Source organism: Podarcis cretensis (assembly GCF_951804945.1).
Source record: "Podarcis cretensis genome assembly, chromosome: 4".
Classification (NCBI taxonomy): Eukaryota; Metazoa; Chordata; class Lepidosauria; order Squamata; family Lacertidae; genus Podarcis; species Podarcis cretensis.
Window position 1 is genome coordinate 53260792 of NC_137173.1, and position 19656 is coordinate 53280447.

The 19656-nt window shown below is 41.8% G+C and overlaps 1 protein-coding gene and 1 long non-coding RNA gene across 3 annotated transcripts in view; both read right to left on the reverse strand.

Moving 5' to 3' along the window:
- Window positions 1-19656, reverse strand: part of URB1 (URB1 ribosome biogenesis homolog) — a 48884-nt gene that overhangs the window by 12872 nt on the left and 16356 nt on the right. For both annotated transcript variants that reach the window (XM_079971982.1, XM_079971983.1), the window contains exons 15-29: window positions 16462-16575; window positions 14137-14253; window positions 12938-13076; window positions 11315-11488; window positions 10842-11026; window positions 9824-10042; window positions 9220-9399; window positions 7572-8427; window positions 6820-7018; window positions 5398-5581; window positions 4122-4180; window positions 3658-3851; window positions 2189-2299; window positions 1397-1460; window positions 412-583 (exon numbers count right to left, since the gene is read on the reverse strand). In XM_079971982.1, the coding sequence (XP_079828108.1) occupies window positions 412-583; window positions 1397-1460; window positions 2189-2299; window positions 3658-3851; window positions 4122-4180; window positions 5398-5581; window positions 6820-7018; window positions 7572-8427; window positions 9220-9399; window positions 9824-10042; window positions 10842-11026; window positions 11315-11488; window positions 12938-13076; window positions 14137-14253; window positions 16462-16575 (2967 nt within the window). The remainder of the gene's footprint in view (window positions 1-411; window positions 584-1396; window positions 1461-2188; window positions 2300-3657; window positions 3852-4121; window positions 4181-5397; window positions 5582-6819; window positions 7019-7571; window positions 8428-9219; window positions 9400-9823; window positions 10043-10841; window positions 11027-11314; window positions 11489-12937; window positions 13077-14136; window positions 14254-16461; window positions 16576-19656) is intronic.
- Window positions 14676-16439, reverse strand: LOC307213883. The gene is made up of 2 exons (XR_013837775.1): window positions 14964-16439; window positions 14676-14906 (listed from the first exon to the last, which is right to left on the reverse strand). It is a non-coding gene; the product is annotated as an uncharacterized lncRNA (long non-coding RNA).

The following is a 19656-nucleotide window of genomic DNA, read 5'->3' on the forward strand; positions in this document are numbered from 1 at the left end:
CAGAAGTAAGCCCCACTGATTTCAGTTTCCAGCTAAGTGTGTCTAGGATTTGCAGCCTGACTGCATCTCTCTTTTGCAGGAAAAAGCTTTACGTTTCCTCAATAGCTGCTACAATTTTGGCCCAAGGGTTTGGTGGTTAATTCCTAGATCATAATTAGCACCCAACTCTGAAACCTCACTGAACTGAAAGGATTGCAGTTTCGCAGCTTTCAAGCAGACTATGCAGTCGTTACATTAAAAAAAAAGAAAACAAAAGAGGAATAAGGCCCTTTAATATAAATCAATCAGATGCTATGACTGCCACTGTGACTATTAACAATGCCACTTTCAAGATAAATGACCTAAGACTAAAATGGTTCTACTGTACGTATGTTTTTGAAAGGACAGAAATCTGTGGTCAGATGAAGGCACCTCTGTGGACAGGAGATGCCGATGCTGTGGGAAATGGAGAATGGTCCTCATCATCATTTCTCGGTCTAGCAGACACAGAATTTCTTCCATGCTTGGCTGCTGCCACAGGGACCTTCCCAGACTCTTGCATGTCTTATGGTGCTCCACAGCAGCTGGACCCCAAATCAGGATTCTGGAATCATATTAAGATGCTATGTGTTTTCCAACTTTGTATATGAAGAGAAGATAGCAATTACACAAAGCAATTTGACTTGTAAATGGTAGAACAATGTTTTCCTTTTCTCTTCACTTCTTTATTTATTACCAGAGAAACCAAAGGTAGGATGTGTTTCCTTGACAACCTTAGTTTTCCTTCCAAAGCACTTTGAAACAAAATTAAACTACGAAGCAACAGTCACTCTGCTGTGTTCCTTTTTAGCCATCTTGGCTCTTAGAGAAAGGCTGCAATACTGCCTCCTACACAATATCACAGTATCAGCAATAAACAACACAGTTGTTTTTGGTAACCGCCACAATATCACTCAATGAAAGAAAATGCTTTTTTTCTATTAAAAAAATATTAGAACTCATTTCCAAGGGTTCCACCACTGAAGAAGGTGGGATAAACCTCAGGAGGTGGGTGGGTTCACAGAGGAAAGAATAGATGATACCTTTTAAAAAGAATGTACAGTATGATGTGAACAGAGAGGCAGACTCTTGGAATAACCCATAAATGATTCAGGGTGAGTTGAAAGAATCTGTCAATGTTCAGATTCTAAAATGGATCAGGTGAGTCAACTTTGGAATTGCAGTCTATCAGATTCCATTCCCATCCCTACCACTAGTTTTAAGGAATAACTGTTCCTCTGCACAGGTTTAAACTCCGCTCAAAACACCCTTTGTGTATGCAAATACCTGAGGCACGTAATCCACAGGAAGGCAAACCTGACACACACTGTACACATTATCTACCCGATACACTGACTTAACATGGCAGTCAACTAACCTGAAGTTTACAAGGCTTAGACCATTCTTTTCATATAATTTAAGCAGCTGCAATATCTTCTGGTCTAAAAATAAAAAAGAGAAAAATTAGATAGATGATAGATAGATAGATAGATAGATAGATAGATAGAGTGCCAACCTTTGGGCACATGCAACTATTGATTTCTGCAACATTGAGTAAGAACTTTAACCTTAATCAAGAGAGGTTTTTCACCTGACATCATTTTGAACACAATACTTTGCAATGAAGGCAGTGCACATGTTCTGCTGCAAGTTATCATCTAAAGGCACAGCAGATGACATATGAATGCCTGTGGATCAGTATTAAGAACCACATACTTAAGTCTTTGTGGCATTCTGTTGTACAAAACACACCACACCCTACTCAGTTTCCCTCAGGCTACTGCTCTGTACTTCCTTTACCTAAGCCACAACCAACCAGTCTCTGAACCTCCAAATACAGTTCCCTTCCAGCTACCACTCCTGCCACTTCTTGACCACTACCCATGTCTCCTAAGACACTGTTTCTTTCTCTCCTTTTATCTTTGTTTCGTCCCATTTCAGATAGTTCCCTTTGGACAATGGGAACAAAAAGAGGATAGGAAAATTACTTCATTTAAACTCCTTAGTATGCATGCATGCACTTATTTCTTTGGTCATTTTCCCGAACCACCCAGGAACAGCAGGATTTGTCTGAGCTACTACATATGACACACATGGTAGTTTGGCTGCTGCATTTTAAGAAGTCTCAAAAATTAGGTCATGCATCTCTTTCAACTGCAAATACACTTACCTGTAGTGCTCAGTGTTGCACCGTAGGCTCCAAGCAACACAGCAAAATGGTTGCTCTCACAAACTGCAGGGCAGAGTTTCACTAGAGTCAGCAGGATGTCCACTAATACCTCTAAAGCAAAAAGTAAAAATATTTTTTCCCTCTTCCAAATGACTTATCGTCTCTTGTCAAGCAATTTGAGAATACTACAGTTGCTCAGGCGCTTCCTTACAACAATGGTGCTGGTCACTCACACTGCTAGGATGTTCTCTGGGGCAAGACCTGCTGAGATGAATGGAGCACCATGATTGCTTTCATGAAGCTCCCATTCATTTTAGCCACGCAGGAGAACTTCCCAGTGGACAGTGACTGTTGCCAACAAAATGGAAAACACATTATGATATAACTGTGAAATGTTCATCGCTTTCACATAGGGCTTTTTGTTTTTGAAGAAAATGAAGGCCCTTTTCAATTCATAAAACATGTGTTCCAATATGAAGGGGGCCTTGAAAAGTATTATTTTATCACCAGGAACGGACAGTGTGGTGGGGCAGCGCTGCCTTTCTGACACCAATGCCCCTGCCTCTTACCAAGACAAAGGTAAGGGGTAAGAACAAAGTTTAAAGGGAGCACCAGATTGGCTCTAATGCTGCACCCATGGAGCCCTGATCTCACTTCTGGTTTGCCCCCTCGCTGCGTAGTCCAGGTAAACGGCAGTTCTGCAGCACTGATCCACACAGTTCCAGCTACTCAAGCTTCCCACACATTCCATTCAAGTTTTGTGCGGAAATTAATTGGGCCATCCTTCCCTTCTCCTCTAATCCCCATCCAGTGTAACATGGGAACTTCTGCCCTTGTGCTAATTAATGGGTCTCGGGGTTAATTAAACAACTTTTGCATAGGTTTTTCCAGGGTTCCTTTTTGTAAGCTCTTAAATGATGCTGTGTAGCCCAGATTCTTTCAATTTGCATTATTCCACCTATTCCTGCATCTAGTCTAGGATAAATTCCATTATGTCACTTCCTAAGAAAAAGGGACAAAGCTGAGATTCTGAGGATTTCAACTAGCACTGTAAATATCCCAGTAAGACCAGGTAACCCAAAACAAGTGGGCTATTTTTTAGCATGCTTAATTACAAAATAGACAAAGCTGTATACAATACTGCAATAACTGTTTCAGAAATATATAGCCAAAGAATAAAAAATAAAGTAAGAAATGCTAAGTTCAATGATAAATGAATGCAATCCAAATGCAAATAAATAGTAAGAAAAGGCACTGGAGCTGAAAAAATATACAGAAAAGGGACAACGCAATGATAATAGAGAAGAGTTAGTAATATGTTAAAAGGTAAATGCTAAAATAATTATGTTCTAGATACAGCAGCTCTGAAAACATCTAGGTGGGCTGGCAAGTGGAAGGATGAAAAACAACACGTGAAAGACACTTGGGTTATATATAGATACACAAGGAAACAAATGAGAAGGTGATACCTCTTTCATGAATGTTTGTGTCATCACCTTCTTGCGACCTCAGCATAGTTGACAAAAATAAGGAGTGCTGCGTGATCATCATATAAAGCACTGGCAGCTTCACTAATCTCTGAGCAGCAGGGATTCCTTTCTGGTACAGCAAATTGATAGCTGCATTCAGAGTTTTCAGAAAGCCCTGGTCTTTATAACGGTACCTACATGACAGAGATTTAAAGAGACGTTGAGATAAAAATCATGCACTCTGCCTGCAAAGTGAATGAAAGAAAGAATTATATCCCAGGAGTTGGTTTGGTCTGTCAACCAGTTTGCCACACTGCTTTAAAAGTACTGTATATGATATCAATTGGTAAACATCTATTAACAGAAGCAAAACTACTGCCTAGTGAGCCATAAGCAACCCTAAGCTCAGTGTTGTATGTCATTGTAGCAGCAAAAAATACTCTTATAAACCTAAACATGCTTACTTGAGTCCCATCTTCACAAAACTGTGCCAGTCTTCTGGAGTCACCTCAGTTACTGAGTTCTAGGTAGGTAGGAAACAGCAAAACAACACTTAAACATATGACAGTGGGGATATGGTGGTGCAGGGATAACACTTCATGGGAATGCAAATTGCAATGCAGTGGTACCTCGGGTTACATATGCTTCAGGTTACAGACTCCGCTAACACAGAAATAGTACTTCGGGTTAAGAACTTTGCTTCAGGATGAGAACAGAAATTGTGCAGCAGCAGCAGGAGACCCCATTAGCTAAAGTGGTGCTTCAGGTTAAGAACAGTTTCAGGTTAAGAATGGACCTCCGGAACGAATTAAGTACTTAACCCGAGGTACCATTGTATTAGAAAACACAAGGGGGAAAAGCAGCAAAAATCCCCAGAATTAAAAATAATACAGTATCTAGCACAGCACATTACAATGGCTACAACAGGCTGAAAAATCATTAAGCTGCCTGTGAAGACCATCATCAATTTTCAGGTGGTCCATGGGAGGTGGGGAACCACTGAACTAAAATCATAAACCAAAATACTAGCATGAGGAGCCAAGACCACAAAAAATGTCCAGGCAGCAGTCAGAATTAAAACATCAAAATACAAGAAAGAGAGAGGAAATGCTCAGCCAAAAGCAGTCTTGATGCAGCATGTTTAGCAATGTGTTCCATAGGGTGAGTTCTCTGCAGAAGAGGCCCTGGTCACTGCCAAGCATTCTTCATGGGATCTGGAGGAAGGCCTCAGATGATGATTCGTGTATGGAGGGAGGCTCATATGGAATAAACTATGCAGATCCTAAGTTGCTTACGCCTTTAAAAGTTAAACAGAACCTCTTAAATTGAGCCCAGAAGGAAACCTGCCATCAATCAGATCACACAAAACTGGCATGATAAACCCAAAGTGCCTAGTTGAATCTTGCCCTGGCTGACATTTGTGAACACTTTTCAATGGCGGCCCTATGCAGAGCATGTTGCAGTAATCTAGCCTGCAAGTCATTGGACTATGGGTGTCTGTGGCAAGGTTTGGTTTTGTCAGGAGGGTCACAGCTGAAGCTGGAAAAAGGTAGAGAAAGTAGGTAGAGCAAAGAATAATTTTCTAAAGAAGTTTGCACTTTCATGTGCAACAGCCTGTGCATATGCACCCTCTAGTGGTCACATTACTCCCCTGCGTTGTTGCTTGATACTACCACCCTGCTTAGAATAATAATAACAACTTGGGGCGGGGGGGGGGGGGGGGAATCCCCTAATTCTCACCAGTACTTTCTCTAGCCTCAACAGCACGGCACTCTCAATTTCCGAGTGGGCTTCTTGTTCTCTGTTACTGCTGTACGTGAGGATCAACCACTTCATGCAGGCAACTAGCAGACGTTTCCTCCATGAATGCAACTTCTCTGCAGAGCTCTTCAGGGCTCTGGATACAGCATCAGCAATTACCCAGCTAGAGAGGTTTGAAAAGAGTAATGAAATGGTAGCTTTTGTGTTCATTTCAACCACTGCCCCCCAACCTTAAACTTGAATTGCTTTCTAGACCTGGAAGGTCTACTAAATCAGGAGAGGATGTAAGCAGTGCCCTGAGTTCTCAGAGAGCCATGAGGATAGCCCCCCTATTGAAAATACACAGCCACTGATTGGTCTAGAGTGACTTCTTAGGCATCACGGAGGGTTGCAGAAATCTTATGGATGTTTTGCTAGACTGTTAAACACAATGGGATGGAATACTTTGCAGATCAGGAGAGTAATTGCACAGTGAGTCATGGTTTCTCTCTTTGTAATAAAATGTCCATCACTATCCTGGTGCAAAAGAAGCTTCATTTCTTTGGCCCAGTTCACACAAAATGCCAAACTTAGTTTGATGGTACATGGATGAGCCTTTTGCTCCCTCTCCTTCCCTGCTCTGGTTTCTTCCAGTTCAGATTCAGCAGCAGAAAATAGTTTGTCATAACATCTGAATCAGGCGAACAATGGCTGGCACAAACCAATACTTTGCCTAAAAATCAGGATTGCAAAACAGGTCAAAACCACGGTTTGCAAACCTTGTTTGCAAGCAAATGACAATATCAGCACATTTCAGATCTAATGGTGAACTATGGATTAATGCTGAAGAAATGATCCAGAGAACTGGCAACTGGCTGATCATGGCAGGGGATGATGGCGGAGTGTATGGGCAGAGTTCGTTCAAATAGCGTCAAACAGGTTTGGCATCATACTTGAAGCAACTCTTTCTCTTCTGATAACAGACACAGATCAATGTTTAAAAAAGAAAAATGCAACAGGCATTCTGATCTAGCCAAGCTGCAGTAGTGAAGCTTACTACATTTTTATTAAAGTTTATCACATTTTTATTTTATCTTGTGTAAGTTTCTAAAGCGTAACAGTCATCACATTCGCCCGACATTTTTATTTTATTATTAAATTTTACCATATTTCATTAATTCTGATTATTAACATTAAACATACCCCCCCAACATTGATGTTCCATCTGGTATTTACCTCCACTGATGTGACTCAGCAAAAGATGATATACTTTAGATGATTTCTATCTATTTGAAGTATTAAAATACTACCCTCACATTGACAGCAGGTGCCTGAGAATGGAGGCCATGTGCTTGTGTTTATTGTAATCGACTGGTCATTATGGAGAACTGGAACAAATAAGCAGAAAATAAGTAGACTTACTGTTCATGATTTCCCGCCGTCTCAAGAGATAAAAGTAATTTCTCTGTTAAATTAGTGAATGGCTCGGTTTCTGGAGGCGGCAGTAACTTGGAAAGAACTTGACACTGCACAGCGAATGGCTGAGATGAACCACTATTCAGCATGTCCAGCAGTTGTGGCCACAAAGTTTCTCTCAAGATGGACGTAACAGCTGAAGAGACTGTAGGAAAGGACAACACAACAGTCACAAAGGTGGATCCGTCAGCATTTCACAGGCCCATACTCTAATGCATGTACCAGAGACCACTGCACAGTCTCAAGTCCTTGGAATGACATACTAAAATTACTAGCCTAAAGAGAAATCACAGACTCTAATGTCTTGGAAAGGGACAGCCAAACAATGTTTACACCAGGCTGCTCCAAAACTGTGTCCTGGTTAAGAGTTTCTCACATAATTTTGGTTACAAAATTATAATATAGGACCATGGAAACAAACTAAGACCGGCAGGAGAACTTGTAAACAAAATTTAAAGGTAGAAAAAAACAAATTCCCTGGTTATAAAGTTGCAGGGAAACTAACATCTGAACTATTAACTGGCCCACTTAACAAACAAGGTTTGAAGTTTTTAGTCTGAAAACCCGCAAACACTGTACCACTGGCATTTACAACTTTATTTTTCAAAATCATACTCTTCATCCAATGGCACAAAAAAGTTGCAATCCCTTTTTAAAAAAAGCTGATCAAGAGTGTTACGTAGGTTGACCATGGTTACCTTCTGACAGGTGGCTCAAAGTGTGCTGCTCTCGACAGTCCAAGTATGTATTTACAAGTGGCAGAAAGAGGTCCACATCTTTTCTCAGAAGCTTGCAAGCGCCTGGCTTCAGACACCAAAGCTCAAACTGCAGCAAGTGAGTCCGACTGTACCGAATCAGCACAGCCACAATGGAAAGGGACGTTTTCGTTGAATGCTTAAGGCAGGAAAGCTGCACATCCACTCCAACTGCCTGGGCAAAGACAGGCTCCTTCTGTATCGCATGCAGGAAGACCTTTTCCAACTCTTCTGTGACTGCTGTGGACAAGAGAGTCCCCATCCCTTGAATGTGCTCTCTTGAGAGGAAGAGGTCTCCCTTCAGGGATCCCCTTTGGTAGCTATCTGTGAGCAGCTGCACCAAAGTCTCCCCATAAGTGCTCAAGCATGTTTCTTTTCCAGAAATGCTTTCAGCTGTCTTGGAGGCCAGCATCGCCTTAGGAAGCTGCAGCATAGCCAAAGTCACTTCCTTCAGCTGTTGGGTATCCATGTACAGTTGCAGTTCTTGCAGTGCCTCCACCTGCTGTGACCTTTTGGGATGTAACCTGCAGACATCTTTTCTCCCAGCATGCAGTTCTTCCAAGACAGTTTTAGTGACGGCTTCAAAATATCTACAGAGCGTGTCTAGCTGGTTCCTGGCTTGCAACATTGGGCAGCCCACCTTCAGCAACTCAAGAATGCCACGGTTTAGGTGAGCAGCAAGCAGCTTCACTTTAACTGGGCTTAAACTATGGGGAGGGAGAGAACGTTGTTCTACAGCCAGGAACCAATTCTCCAGCGTAGGGTGTTTGAAGACCAAAGGAAGCACTTCTCCCAGTATCTGCAATGGAGATGGTTACAATTAAAGACATCACCCAACTGATTTAAGATCCCTGTTAAGCTGCCCAGAGACCCAGGACCTGTCAGAAGCAGGGGAAGCTCAGAATCCGCCATGTGATAGGCAATCAGGACTATGGCTAATTAATATTCTATGACCTTTTAAATGTGTGTGTGGGAGGGAGGTTATTGCTGTGTTTTTGTTCTAACTATTTATTTGTGCTTTTATCCTGTATTTTGATCTTGTGAACCGCCCTGGTATATATATATTATTTTTCTTAATGCCCAATTGAGGCAGGAGAACTGCATCAGCTCCAGTGATCCCTTTGGCCCTTGTTCCTGCAAGGATGCAGGTGCAGCAGTGTCCCTGCCCTTTCATAACCCCCCACCCTAAGCTTGTCAGCTGGCTGTGAGTTTGGACTGCTCCCTAAGAGAGCTGCTCTTGTTATTTTATGGGTCAAGGAAGTCATGGTCTGGAATGAACTGAGCCATCTCCCAGACAAATGGCCAGTGAATGGAAGTGAAGGTGCATGATTAAGAAACACTGCATGACTAGGATTTTATCTTTATTCAGTCTAAAAATACCTAAGTAACAGAAGAATTAAGTCATTTCCCCCCTTGCATGACTTTCCACTTCACTGAGGAAACGTAATTTGAACAGAATTTTTTGTCTCACAACAATTGCCTGCACCTGTAAACGTTTATGCATAATTGCCAGAAGGTTTTTTCCCCCCTCTCCAAGGGCCGATTAACTAGGCTGACATTCATAAACAGTAAGACAGAGAAAAGTTATTACCTTGTCGTTTCCAGTCTCTTCTGCCATCAGACACTCCGCATCCACAAAGAGATCAGATTCGGTTTGTGTATTTTTCTCTTTCTGCTGACCACACAGTTCTATGGCATCCCCCCGGTGCAACAAGCTCTTCAGCAGATCCACAAACAAGGTGAGAAGTGAGAGACCCAAATTTTTGCCAAACTGTTAGAAAATTAAGATACATTTCAGAATAGGCAAAACTTGGGGAAAGGACCAAGCACAGAAGCTACATCACTGCACTGCACCGCAGAGCATGTCAGCACATACACAAAAGTCTATTATTTTTCTCTTTGTAACACTTAAAAATGTTTGGTTTTTTTAAAGCCAGATGCATGCAACATATTTTTTAAATATTCTTAAAACTGTGACATTTCCATAGAGCGAAAGGTTCGTTTCTGCAGTGCCTATCATGCAGGCCTAGGAGCTGAAACTTTAGACACTTCTCAGGTGTGTGTACCTGCAGCGGCCAAGCACTTATTTACTGCCACATAATCTGTAAAAGAGTCTTGGTGTGGGAATAAAAGAGGAAGGGATTATAACCAATAATCTTAGAAAAGGGTGAAGGAGAGAAAACAACATCTCTTACACTGTTGAAATTCTCCACGGTAGTTTTTAGGCAAAGAAGGACGTGCTTTGAAGCTAACAGGAACTGCTGAGGCTGGAGTTGGGAAATAGCCTCCCTTAGCTTCTCTTCAAAACCCTCTTCCAACAGAATTGCAACACCTTTCTGATAGGCATTCTTCAGCAGGGAGGAAAAGGAGGAATTCGGCAAGAGGCAATCATCTACATACTCACTTCTGCCTTGCTGGAAATGTTTAAAATGTGTTTCATGTTTTCAGAAAGAGGGGTCGGGGAGAAGAAAGAAACATCATTACAGACATGTGTATAGAAACCTCTGCCTTTCTGTGGCTGGAATGTAGCCTATTGTACAAAGTTAACAGTTGCACCCATTGCCCCGCCTACTTCTGCCTCTGGCGCCACCCACCGCTACCAATGGCCACTGGAATATTGCCCTGCAAGGCACAGAGCCGTCAGCTTGAAACAAGTTCCCCCACCCTGCACTAAACCACAATTTATGTGACAAGAAGAAACTGCAGCAAGCCTTGAACTCACACATTTCCCTCCCACTCCATTGTGACAGGAAGGAAGGGGTTTTGGCTAATCATAGCTTGTTGTGCTATTCAATGTTAATGTTAACCAGGCATCCCCAACCTGCGGCCCTGCAGATGTTTTGGCCTACAACTCCCATGATCCCTAGCTAACAGGACCAGTGTTCAGGGATGATGGGAATTGTAGTCCAAAACATCTGGAGGGCTGAAGGTTGGGGATGCCTGATGTTAACCATGGATTCTGAGACTGGTTAATCTACCTTAACCAGTTTAGGATTCAAGCAACATGCTAAGCTGTGGTTAGTGGAAATCAGCACAATCTTCTGAACTCTTTCTTGCTACTGCACCAGGAGCACCAGGGTTGGGGTTGCCATCATGAGGTTGCAGAGGCTCACTGTCAACACACCAAACAGTGGTTTAGTGTGACATCCAAAAGCAGTCAGTGTGAGCTCAACATCAAATTAACCAGCTGAAAATACTTGTTGCCTTGCTTACCACAGTTTCCTTAGCTTGCTCTGGTATCCAAAGACTGTAGTAGTGGTTGAATTGACAGAGTTGAGGAGAGACAGTCTGGAGTTCTTTATCATAGAGCTGAAACAGCAAACAAAGGGCCAAGGGGTCTCTCTGAGAATGCAGGAGGTCAGTAAAAACGGTGATGAGATACTCCACTATGCTTTCTCCTAAAGACACAAAACAAAACACAGATTGAATTGTACAGCTTCTTAACTTGAAAAGTCAGTCCTCTAAACTATTGGTTAGCACACTGAAATACTTATGAGCATTTTAAAAAGCACATGTGATCGTTAAAAAATGGGTAGGCAAGAAACTCAAATCAACAAGAACCCCTGTTGCTTAAAAACCTTTTCCATGACAGCTATAACTAATATTATTTTGTCAGAACTCATAGGGAAGCTTTGCCGATATTATTAAGAATTAAAGCATGCAAAAGAAATATAGGAAGGAAATACCTCTTGCATTCCCATCAGCCTCGAGAAGCAACTTGTTCCTGGCTTCCAAAGCAGCAGGAACGACAGCACTAAATGGGAAAGTGCTGACAATCATGTCTTCATTTAAAGTAGATCCAATTTCTTCATTTAGGCCTTCATTGCCTTCCACAATGACATCGATCATATCCAAAACATCTAGTTTGAAAGGGTAAAAGCTTAGTTTAGATGAAGGTTGTTTCTAGAACCCAAACAAATGGGTCAACAGAAGCCGAATAACAGGATCTCAAGTACAACATTACTCAAAACGAAACATTCAAGTAAAAATAGCAAAACAAAATCCTGCGTAGATCTTAACAGAAAACAGTAAATTCTGTTTGCATGATTTTCAAATATTGTGTGTATAGCATGCCATTTAGGCTTTTTGGTTCATCCCAAGAAATCTGCTATATCAAATGCTGGGGTGGGGGACCTAGAAACTCAAAAGAGATGCCAAATTTTGGGTCTATTAACATTAAATGTGTTCAGTGAGAATTCAGTGATGATGGTCTATTGTTTCTAAATGATTTGAGCTAGCAACTGCTCAGTGGCTTTATTCAGTAAGGTAAAGGTAAAGGTACCCCTGCCCGTAGGGGCCAGTCTTGACAGACTCTGGGGTTGTGCACCCATCTCACTTAAGAGGCCAGGGGCCAGCGCTGTCCGGAGACACTTCCGGGTCACGTGGCCAGCGTGACATCGCTGCTCTGGCGAGCCAGAGCCGCACACGGAAACGCTGTTTACCTTCCCGCTGGTAAGCGGTCCCTATTTATCTACTTGCACCCGGAGGTGCTTTCGAACTGCTAGGTTGGCAGGCGCTGGGACCGAGCAGCGGGAGCGCACCCCGCCGCAGGGATTCGAACCGCCGACCTTTCGATCGGCAAGCCCTAGGCGCTGAGGCTTTAACCCACAGCGCCACCTGCGTCGGCTTTATTCAGACACCATGTCAAAATTATGATGGCTTGGTGTAGTATGTGAACTGACAAACCATGTGTTGCAATCAGCCAGCCTATCAGTATCAGAAACCATGGTCTGTATTAACTCTGATTTGGTGGAGTACCTAGATTGACAAACTGTAGTAATACCTGACAAACCATCTGTAGTATGAACTTCTGTGTGTATGAACGACAACAGAAGGGTATAGAAACTGTGATATAGAAACCTGACCTTAGTCCTGTAATTCAGAAGCAAACCCAAATCCAATTAACTCTCTGGACTGGCCTAGGATCATGAAGATAAGCAAAGATGCATTTAGAAAAAGCTGCAAATCTATGTCAGCAACTGCAGTGTAGCTTGAGAAGGCAACCAAAGCTGCAATCCTATACACACTATACTCAAAGGGTCTTGCTTCCAAGTAGACATGCACAGGATTGCATTGTTGTTGTCATCATTTAAATTTGCATACCGTCCTTCATACGAAGATCTCAGGGCAGTTCATAGCACAAAAATACAGAATAAAACCACATAATAAAAACAAGAACAAAACAAAACAGTATTGCCCCCCTCCCGTGTTAAAAATTTCTGCCTGTTTCTAAAATGCTGTCTACATGTACTTTTCCAGAAAAATTGTGGAAGATTTGCATAATGACCCCCCCCCCCAAGTGAACATACCGTCAATGTGAGAGATGGGTATGCTGGCATTATCAACATCTTGCTTAAACAAGTTGACCTGGAGAATGCTGGCTTCCTGGACAAGGTCTGCTGCTTTATCTGTGTATGGATAGGGGTTGGTCACTAGTTTTACCAAGATCTGCAATGGAAAATGAGCTTTCATTACAAACGTTTAATCATAAAGATAGTAAGGGAGCAGTGCTATTAACTGTAAGCATAAAGCAGGTCTGGGGAATCTTTAGCCCTGCAGATGTTGTTGGACTCAAATTCTCATCAGCCCCAGTGAGCAATGTAACATTTCATGGCAGCCTACAGCATTTGGTGGAGAACCTTGCATATATTGAAACATACCCCTGAAAAAATATTTTGAGAAATCTAGCAGTGAGTATGTACGTTAGATGCCAAAACACATTTCCACACATAATGGCACAGGTGTCAGCCAAAGATATAATGCAGTGTCCTGGAGCCCAAACACTTTATCTTCTTGTACAAAAGTCAACCATCACAGTGGCTGAAAAACAGATATTTTATCATTGCGTACATAAAACCAGCAGAACTGCATGTATTTTGGTACCTGAGCTCATTAAAACATATACAAAATGTGAATGAAACCACTGAAGACACCTTTTTAAATTCCTCCTCCTTTTATAATAGTGTATTCTTAAATATTTAGGGTTGTCATTGAAGAAAGCAATTTTTTTTGGGTGGGGTATAATATGGATTCATTTTGATTCTATAATAAAATTGCGTTCCTAGAACCAAGTATTACTTTTATTATGCAGTGTACTGCCTGTGAAGTGATCTTTCTAGTCCACACCATGTTTCTCCTGCATGCTACTAACAGCTTCCACACAAAAAAGGATAGCATCGTTGGTAGGATTAAATCATGGTTTACATAACTTTGCTGCATTTCCTTCCCATGTCCTTTGTTCACTCTGCTGTAACAGCAGATGCTGATATAAAACTGATGGTGAAAAACAATCTTTTGTCATTGCCACCCACTGTAGTGGAAATCTCTAACAAAAACCTTTTCCTATCACTCATCTCCTTTGTTCCCTTCCGTGTCTAGGAGATATGAGTTCTCAGAATCCATTCATGATTTTTCAAAACACTCTCCTCTTTAAAACAACAAAAGGTAATAAGTCCCCACATATGCTATTTTTGGCATTGTTAATCTGGTTAATTTGCACATTTATTACCCTTTCCAAAAACTGAATCACTGCTTCCTTTTTGCCTTCTGCTGTGTTATCCAAGTGTTCAAGCCACAGTTCAAGTTCCTTCCAGGTATACTCAAATACTCCACTGTCGTGCAGAACCTGTTAAAAAAACAATTATCATGCAAAGCTTTCAGTTCTATTTTTGTATGTCAGCTCTCATTTTGGCTCTTTGATTTAAAGAAAGAACAGCAGCAGATGGCAGAGTCATTTTTACCTTGACCCCTATTTAAAAACATACCGCAATTAATGGAAAAGCAGGTTATTTAAAAGTATATAAGCCTCTTGTGTTGCTCCCTCCTCAACCACTTTCCTTTATCTATGCCGGCACAAAAACTCCATCTTGCAAGAGCCTTCCATTCCAATTCCATAGCATACACCAATAGCGCTCAAGTTAGTGTTTAAAGCCCATGTAAATAAAATACTGTCTCTATCCCTACTGATCTTCTAGGGTGTGATGATCTGTAGAGGGAGCCCTTTCAGCAGTACTGCCCTGCCCTCAGAAGTGGAAACCTGGGAGTGGGCTTTCTTTAAGGCTGTCCATAAATTCTGGAATTCCCACCCCATAGAGAAGTGTTCAGCATCTTCTAAGGGCAGCTTCTGCTGTATGCTGGCAACACACCTCTTTACACCCTGGCCTTTGACAGCTACAGCATTTTGTTTCATGGGACCCACCTCTTGTGCTGAATTTATACTGTTCTGTTCCATTTGGAATGATTTCATGTGCTTTGAAATTATGTTTCTTTCCTGTTTCTCTCTCTCTCTCTCTCTCTCTCTCTCTCTCTCTCACACACACACACACACACACACACACAGACACAAATATTTATATTTTTTTCTTATTTCTGAAAAGAGATGGAACTATTAGTCCAGAGAACATTTTGTAAGGATTCCTTTAGGTAAGGATCATTCAAACTTGCTCTCGGGACCCTGAACGACTCTGCCAAAGGGTAGATCAAACCCTGTCTCTCCTTTATTGTAACGCAGACAGCATGGGGATAGCCTGTCCACGGGTTGCGGTGGAGAGTTTTACTGTATGCACCAGCTACCAAATTCAAGCCTATGAAAAGAGGCAGGAACCTGTTTGGGGTGCGTCCTGTTTTTATAATTGTACATTTTATCACTGCAATCCATTAGGGTGAAGGGCAGGGAGGAAATTTTGTAACTAAATAAAACACTAGCACTATGAATAATTGAATTATAAACATTTATATGGAAACAATGTTATTCACTTCAACCTACAAAGAGACCACAGACTTCTCACACACATGAACCCCTAGCTTGATGGGGAAACACATTTACGTTTCCCCAGCTCATCCAGCAGCTAGAGCCATGTGTGTGTGGCCCTGTAAAAGCTGCAATCACACCAGTCAGCTGTTCAGAAGGTGAAGTGAGGGGCTGGATTTTACTGCTAAATCACCCAGTTTAGACTTCATTTTAAAAAAAACAAAAACCCACTACTGCATTAAAATGAAGGGTGGAGAGCAAAACTAGGGCAACCCCAAGGGGAGTTGTGTAACATTTGGCAGTGCTTTTTCCTAACAAAAGTGCTCAAGTAACACACTGGAGGTTGCCTTGCAACCACCTGCATGAAGTCTGAACCTCCCCACACAGATGATTTCATCAAGTATCAGTCCATTCATAACATCTGAAGGAAAACTTGATTTCCATAAGCAGTATATTTTGTGTCCTTGAAGAGCAGAGTATCAGTATTCACAACCTACAACCAAATTCATTGCCATAATACAGACTTGATAACAGAGACTTGAAGAAAGAATAAAAAAGTGAAGTAACTAAACCCATTTCCTGGGAATACAGCAAACAGGCCACAAGTGCTATATTCTATGGAACAGAGTAAGCTCTAGTCAGCCCTGCAGCTCCATTCCACTCACACAACAGACTTATGTGTGTGCAACCAATTTTCCTGTCCCCTCCAGCTCCCTGCATACCCTCAAAATCAACTCTGAAAGATTGGGGGGGGTGTGACAGTTCTGTTGTGTGAGTGGAATGCCATTCATGCAATGGTGGATACAATCCAGGGTGCGAATGCAGTGTTTGTGCTTATTACTAACCCTAAATCCAACTTTCTAAAGCAGGCTTCCTCAATCTCGGCCCTCCAGATGTTTTGAGACTACAATTCCCATCATCCCTGACCACTGAGGTCCTGCTAGCTAGGGGTCATGGGAGTTGGAGGCCAAAAACATCTGGAGGGCCAAGACTGAGGAAACCTGTTCTAAAGTGTCTTCACTGTGAACAACTTTTCTGTGGGCACAACAAAATTTTGAAAACTAGATTTAAAAAAAAGCTCACCTTAATAATCAATTTCTTTGTTGAGGTTTTGAGGTGCAAATGGTTGCTTGTTACGAACATTTTCATCAGCAAATAAAATACTGATCTTTCGCCAGAGACCTTCTCGGCTTCATCCTAGGAGGACACACTTTATTGATTACAATTCATAAAATTGTTTTGGGTTCTCTCCACAGAGACTGATGCCTATAACCCTGTTACTGACAACTTGTGCCAAGTGCCAACTCTGCTTTCATAGAGCTTGGGGGTCAAGGTTGAACAATTCATAGTTCCCCACTTCCCTTGAACACAAAAAGCGAAGTATATCTTGTTGGTCCATAAGAAAAATTAAACATCCACAGTTAAGCAATACCTTTATAGGACCAACCATAGTGCCACAAAATAGTAGCCAAGTTTTTAAGTTCTATCAGGCTGGATGTTAAGTCTAACGCTAAGAGACATGGGGGAGAGGAAGGAAAGAAAATTCTCTTGATGTTCAAGCCACAAATCCTGCATTTGTTTTTGTAGACCCTGGAAGCTCCAATAAATAAAGAAATAAATTCATTAAAAAGAAGAGTTCAGTCATATGTTGTGTTCATATGTAATGGGAAGCCAGATTTTATGGCTTACATGGTTCATCAGGGCAAGTGGTGTGCTGGTGGCACGCATAGCCCAGTTGCATCCACTTTGCTCCTTTCCTGATGTGAGAAAGCCTTGACTTCTCATTACATCCAAGTTGGATGTGCCCTGACATAACCTGAAGCTACAACTGCTGATTTGTGACCTGTAATGGAGGAAGAGACCACAATCCTTGGTTTGGATTGTAAAAGGATGCTAAGTCCTGCTGGTTTGTTCATCTAGCTTGCACCAGGGGAGCAGCAGCAAATTGGGAGAGATCAGGTGGTATGTACCAGCATGTTTCTCATTCCTAATAAACCACAATAAGCCAGAAAGTCTTACTTATCATTATGTGCAAACATGGCCGTTGTCTTAAAACGTAGGTGGGGCTAGGTGCTATAAAGCTTTCAAGCCACACCTAGGATTGCTACACCAGTAACAGCTAAGCCGCCATTTCTGAAAATATAATCATAATTTTGAAAGCTACACAGCACCTAGGAGAAGCTAATGCTATTACCTCTGCAGTCTTTACCTACATTATATGATTAAATGCAGACTTTGTGGCTTCAAAATCTTAGGAACACAAGAAGCTGTTTTGTGTTGAGTCAGATCATTGGTCCATCTTGCTGCAATGACTGGCAGCAGTCCTCCAGCGTACCTGGAGATGTCCAGGTTAAAACTTGGCCTTCTGAATGCAAGGCAGATGTGGTACCACTGGGCTACAGGCCTTCCCCCAGCCAGCTTTCTCTTTTTTCTCCTCCACCCCTTTGTTCAACTCCAGCCTAATGAAGAATTCTGGGAAATCAAAAGCTCGCTTGCTTTCCTGTGACATACTGGTTGTCCTAATAAAGGTGAGTACCCAAACAGGACTTTTGTAATTTCACTTTGAATAGTCATTTGATCTGCTGTCTGTGCTCCCGTCTTTCATTCAGAATCTCACACAACTGAGAGAACAGTCCTCTTTGTGAAATTCTGAGCCTCCCAAACAAGCTTGTTTGGCATACCTGCTGAAGGGCAAAGCTTTATCAGTGTTTATCCCGTGCCCCAGACCCAATCCTTTCCCGTTTATACAAATGCCACTCCACAAAAGAGATAAAATAACCTCACTCCTAGTTAAAATGCAAAGGGCAGAAGTGGGCACAGACATGGGCACAGTCATTCCTAGCCTCTGCAAAGTCACTTCTTGTTCTAAATGCAAACTTTCAAAAGACTTTTCTGTAGTTAAATCAGGGAGAGGTTTTCTCCTTTAGAAAATACCTGTATACAAAGTAAAATTATGCCAGTAGAGAAAATCCTATGTAAGCATTTTGCTTTAAGAGCCAGGGACAGCTCGCAGCAATTCTTCTTCTTGAACTACAGTTTATTCTTACTAGAGGACCTAAAGTACGGATGGGGAATCTGTGGCCCTCCAGATGTCGTTGGACTCAGTTGCTCTCCCAGACTTTGGAACTCCCGCCCTGAAGAAGCCAGAGTGGCTCCCTCCTTGTTGTCCTTCTGCCAGCAGGTGCAAACTTTCTTTTTCTAACAGGATTTGGGGACTCACTGCTTTTAACAAAAGGGCTAGTGCCTATATCTCTGGGCATAGGGCAGTATATAAATTCAATAAATAAAATAAAATAAAATAAAATCCTGTTTTTATTGTAATTATTTGTATGGTTTTTAATACATTAGATAGACAGATAGACAGATGATAGATAGATGGCTTTAATTCTATCAATGTTTATTTTTTAAAAAAATATTGATTCCCACCCCCCTGTATCTAGCTGCTCTTATTCTTATCTGTAAGATACTTTGAATCCCTATAGGGAAAAAAGGCGGGGTATGAATGTGTGTGTGTGTGTGTGTGTATATATATATATATATATATATATATATATGTGTGTGTGTGTGTGTGTGTGTGTGTGTGTATATATGAATATGAATATGAATATATATATATATATATATATATATATATATGAGAGAATATATATATATATATATATATATATATATATATGTGAATATATGTAGGGACGCGGGTGGCGCTGTGGGTTAAACCACAGAGCCTAGGACTTTCCAATCAGAAGGTTGGCGGTTCGAATCCCCGCAACAGGGTGAGCTCCCGTTGCTCAGTCCCTGCTCCTGCCAACCTAGCAGTTTGAAAGCACGTCAAAGTGCAAGTAGATAAATAGGTACCGCTCTGGCGGGAAGGTAAACGGTGTTTCCATGCGCTGCTCTGGTTCGCCAGAAGCGGCTTAGTCATGCTGGCCACATGACCCGGAAGCTGTACGCTGGCTCCCTCAGCCAATAAAGCGAGATGAGCGCCGCAACCCCAGAGTCGGTCACAACTGGACCCTTTACCTTTACCTATGAATATATGTATTATAATAATAGTGATTCTTATCAGCCACCAGTGTGGCAAATGGCCAGGGATGTTGGGACATGTAGTCCAGCAATATCTGGAGGACCAAAGGTTCTCCATCCCTGCCCTACAGGATGGTCAAAGCTTTATTGCTACCTCTGAGAACATCACTACTTGTATAATGTGAATATAATTGCTCACAACACACAGGTCTCTTGACGAAATGGAATTTATGACTGCCTTACAGTCAAAACAGA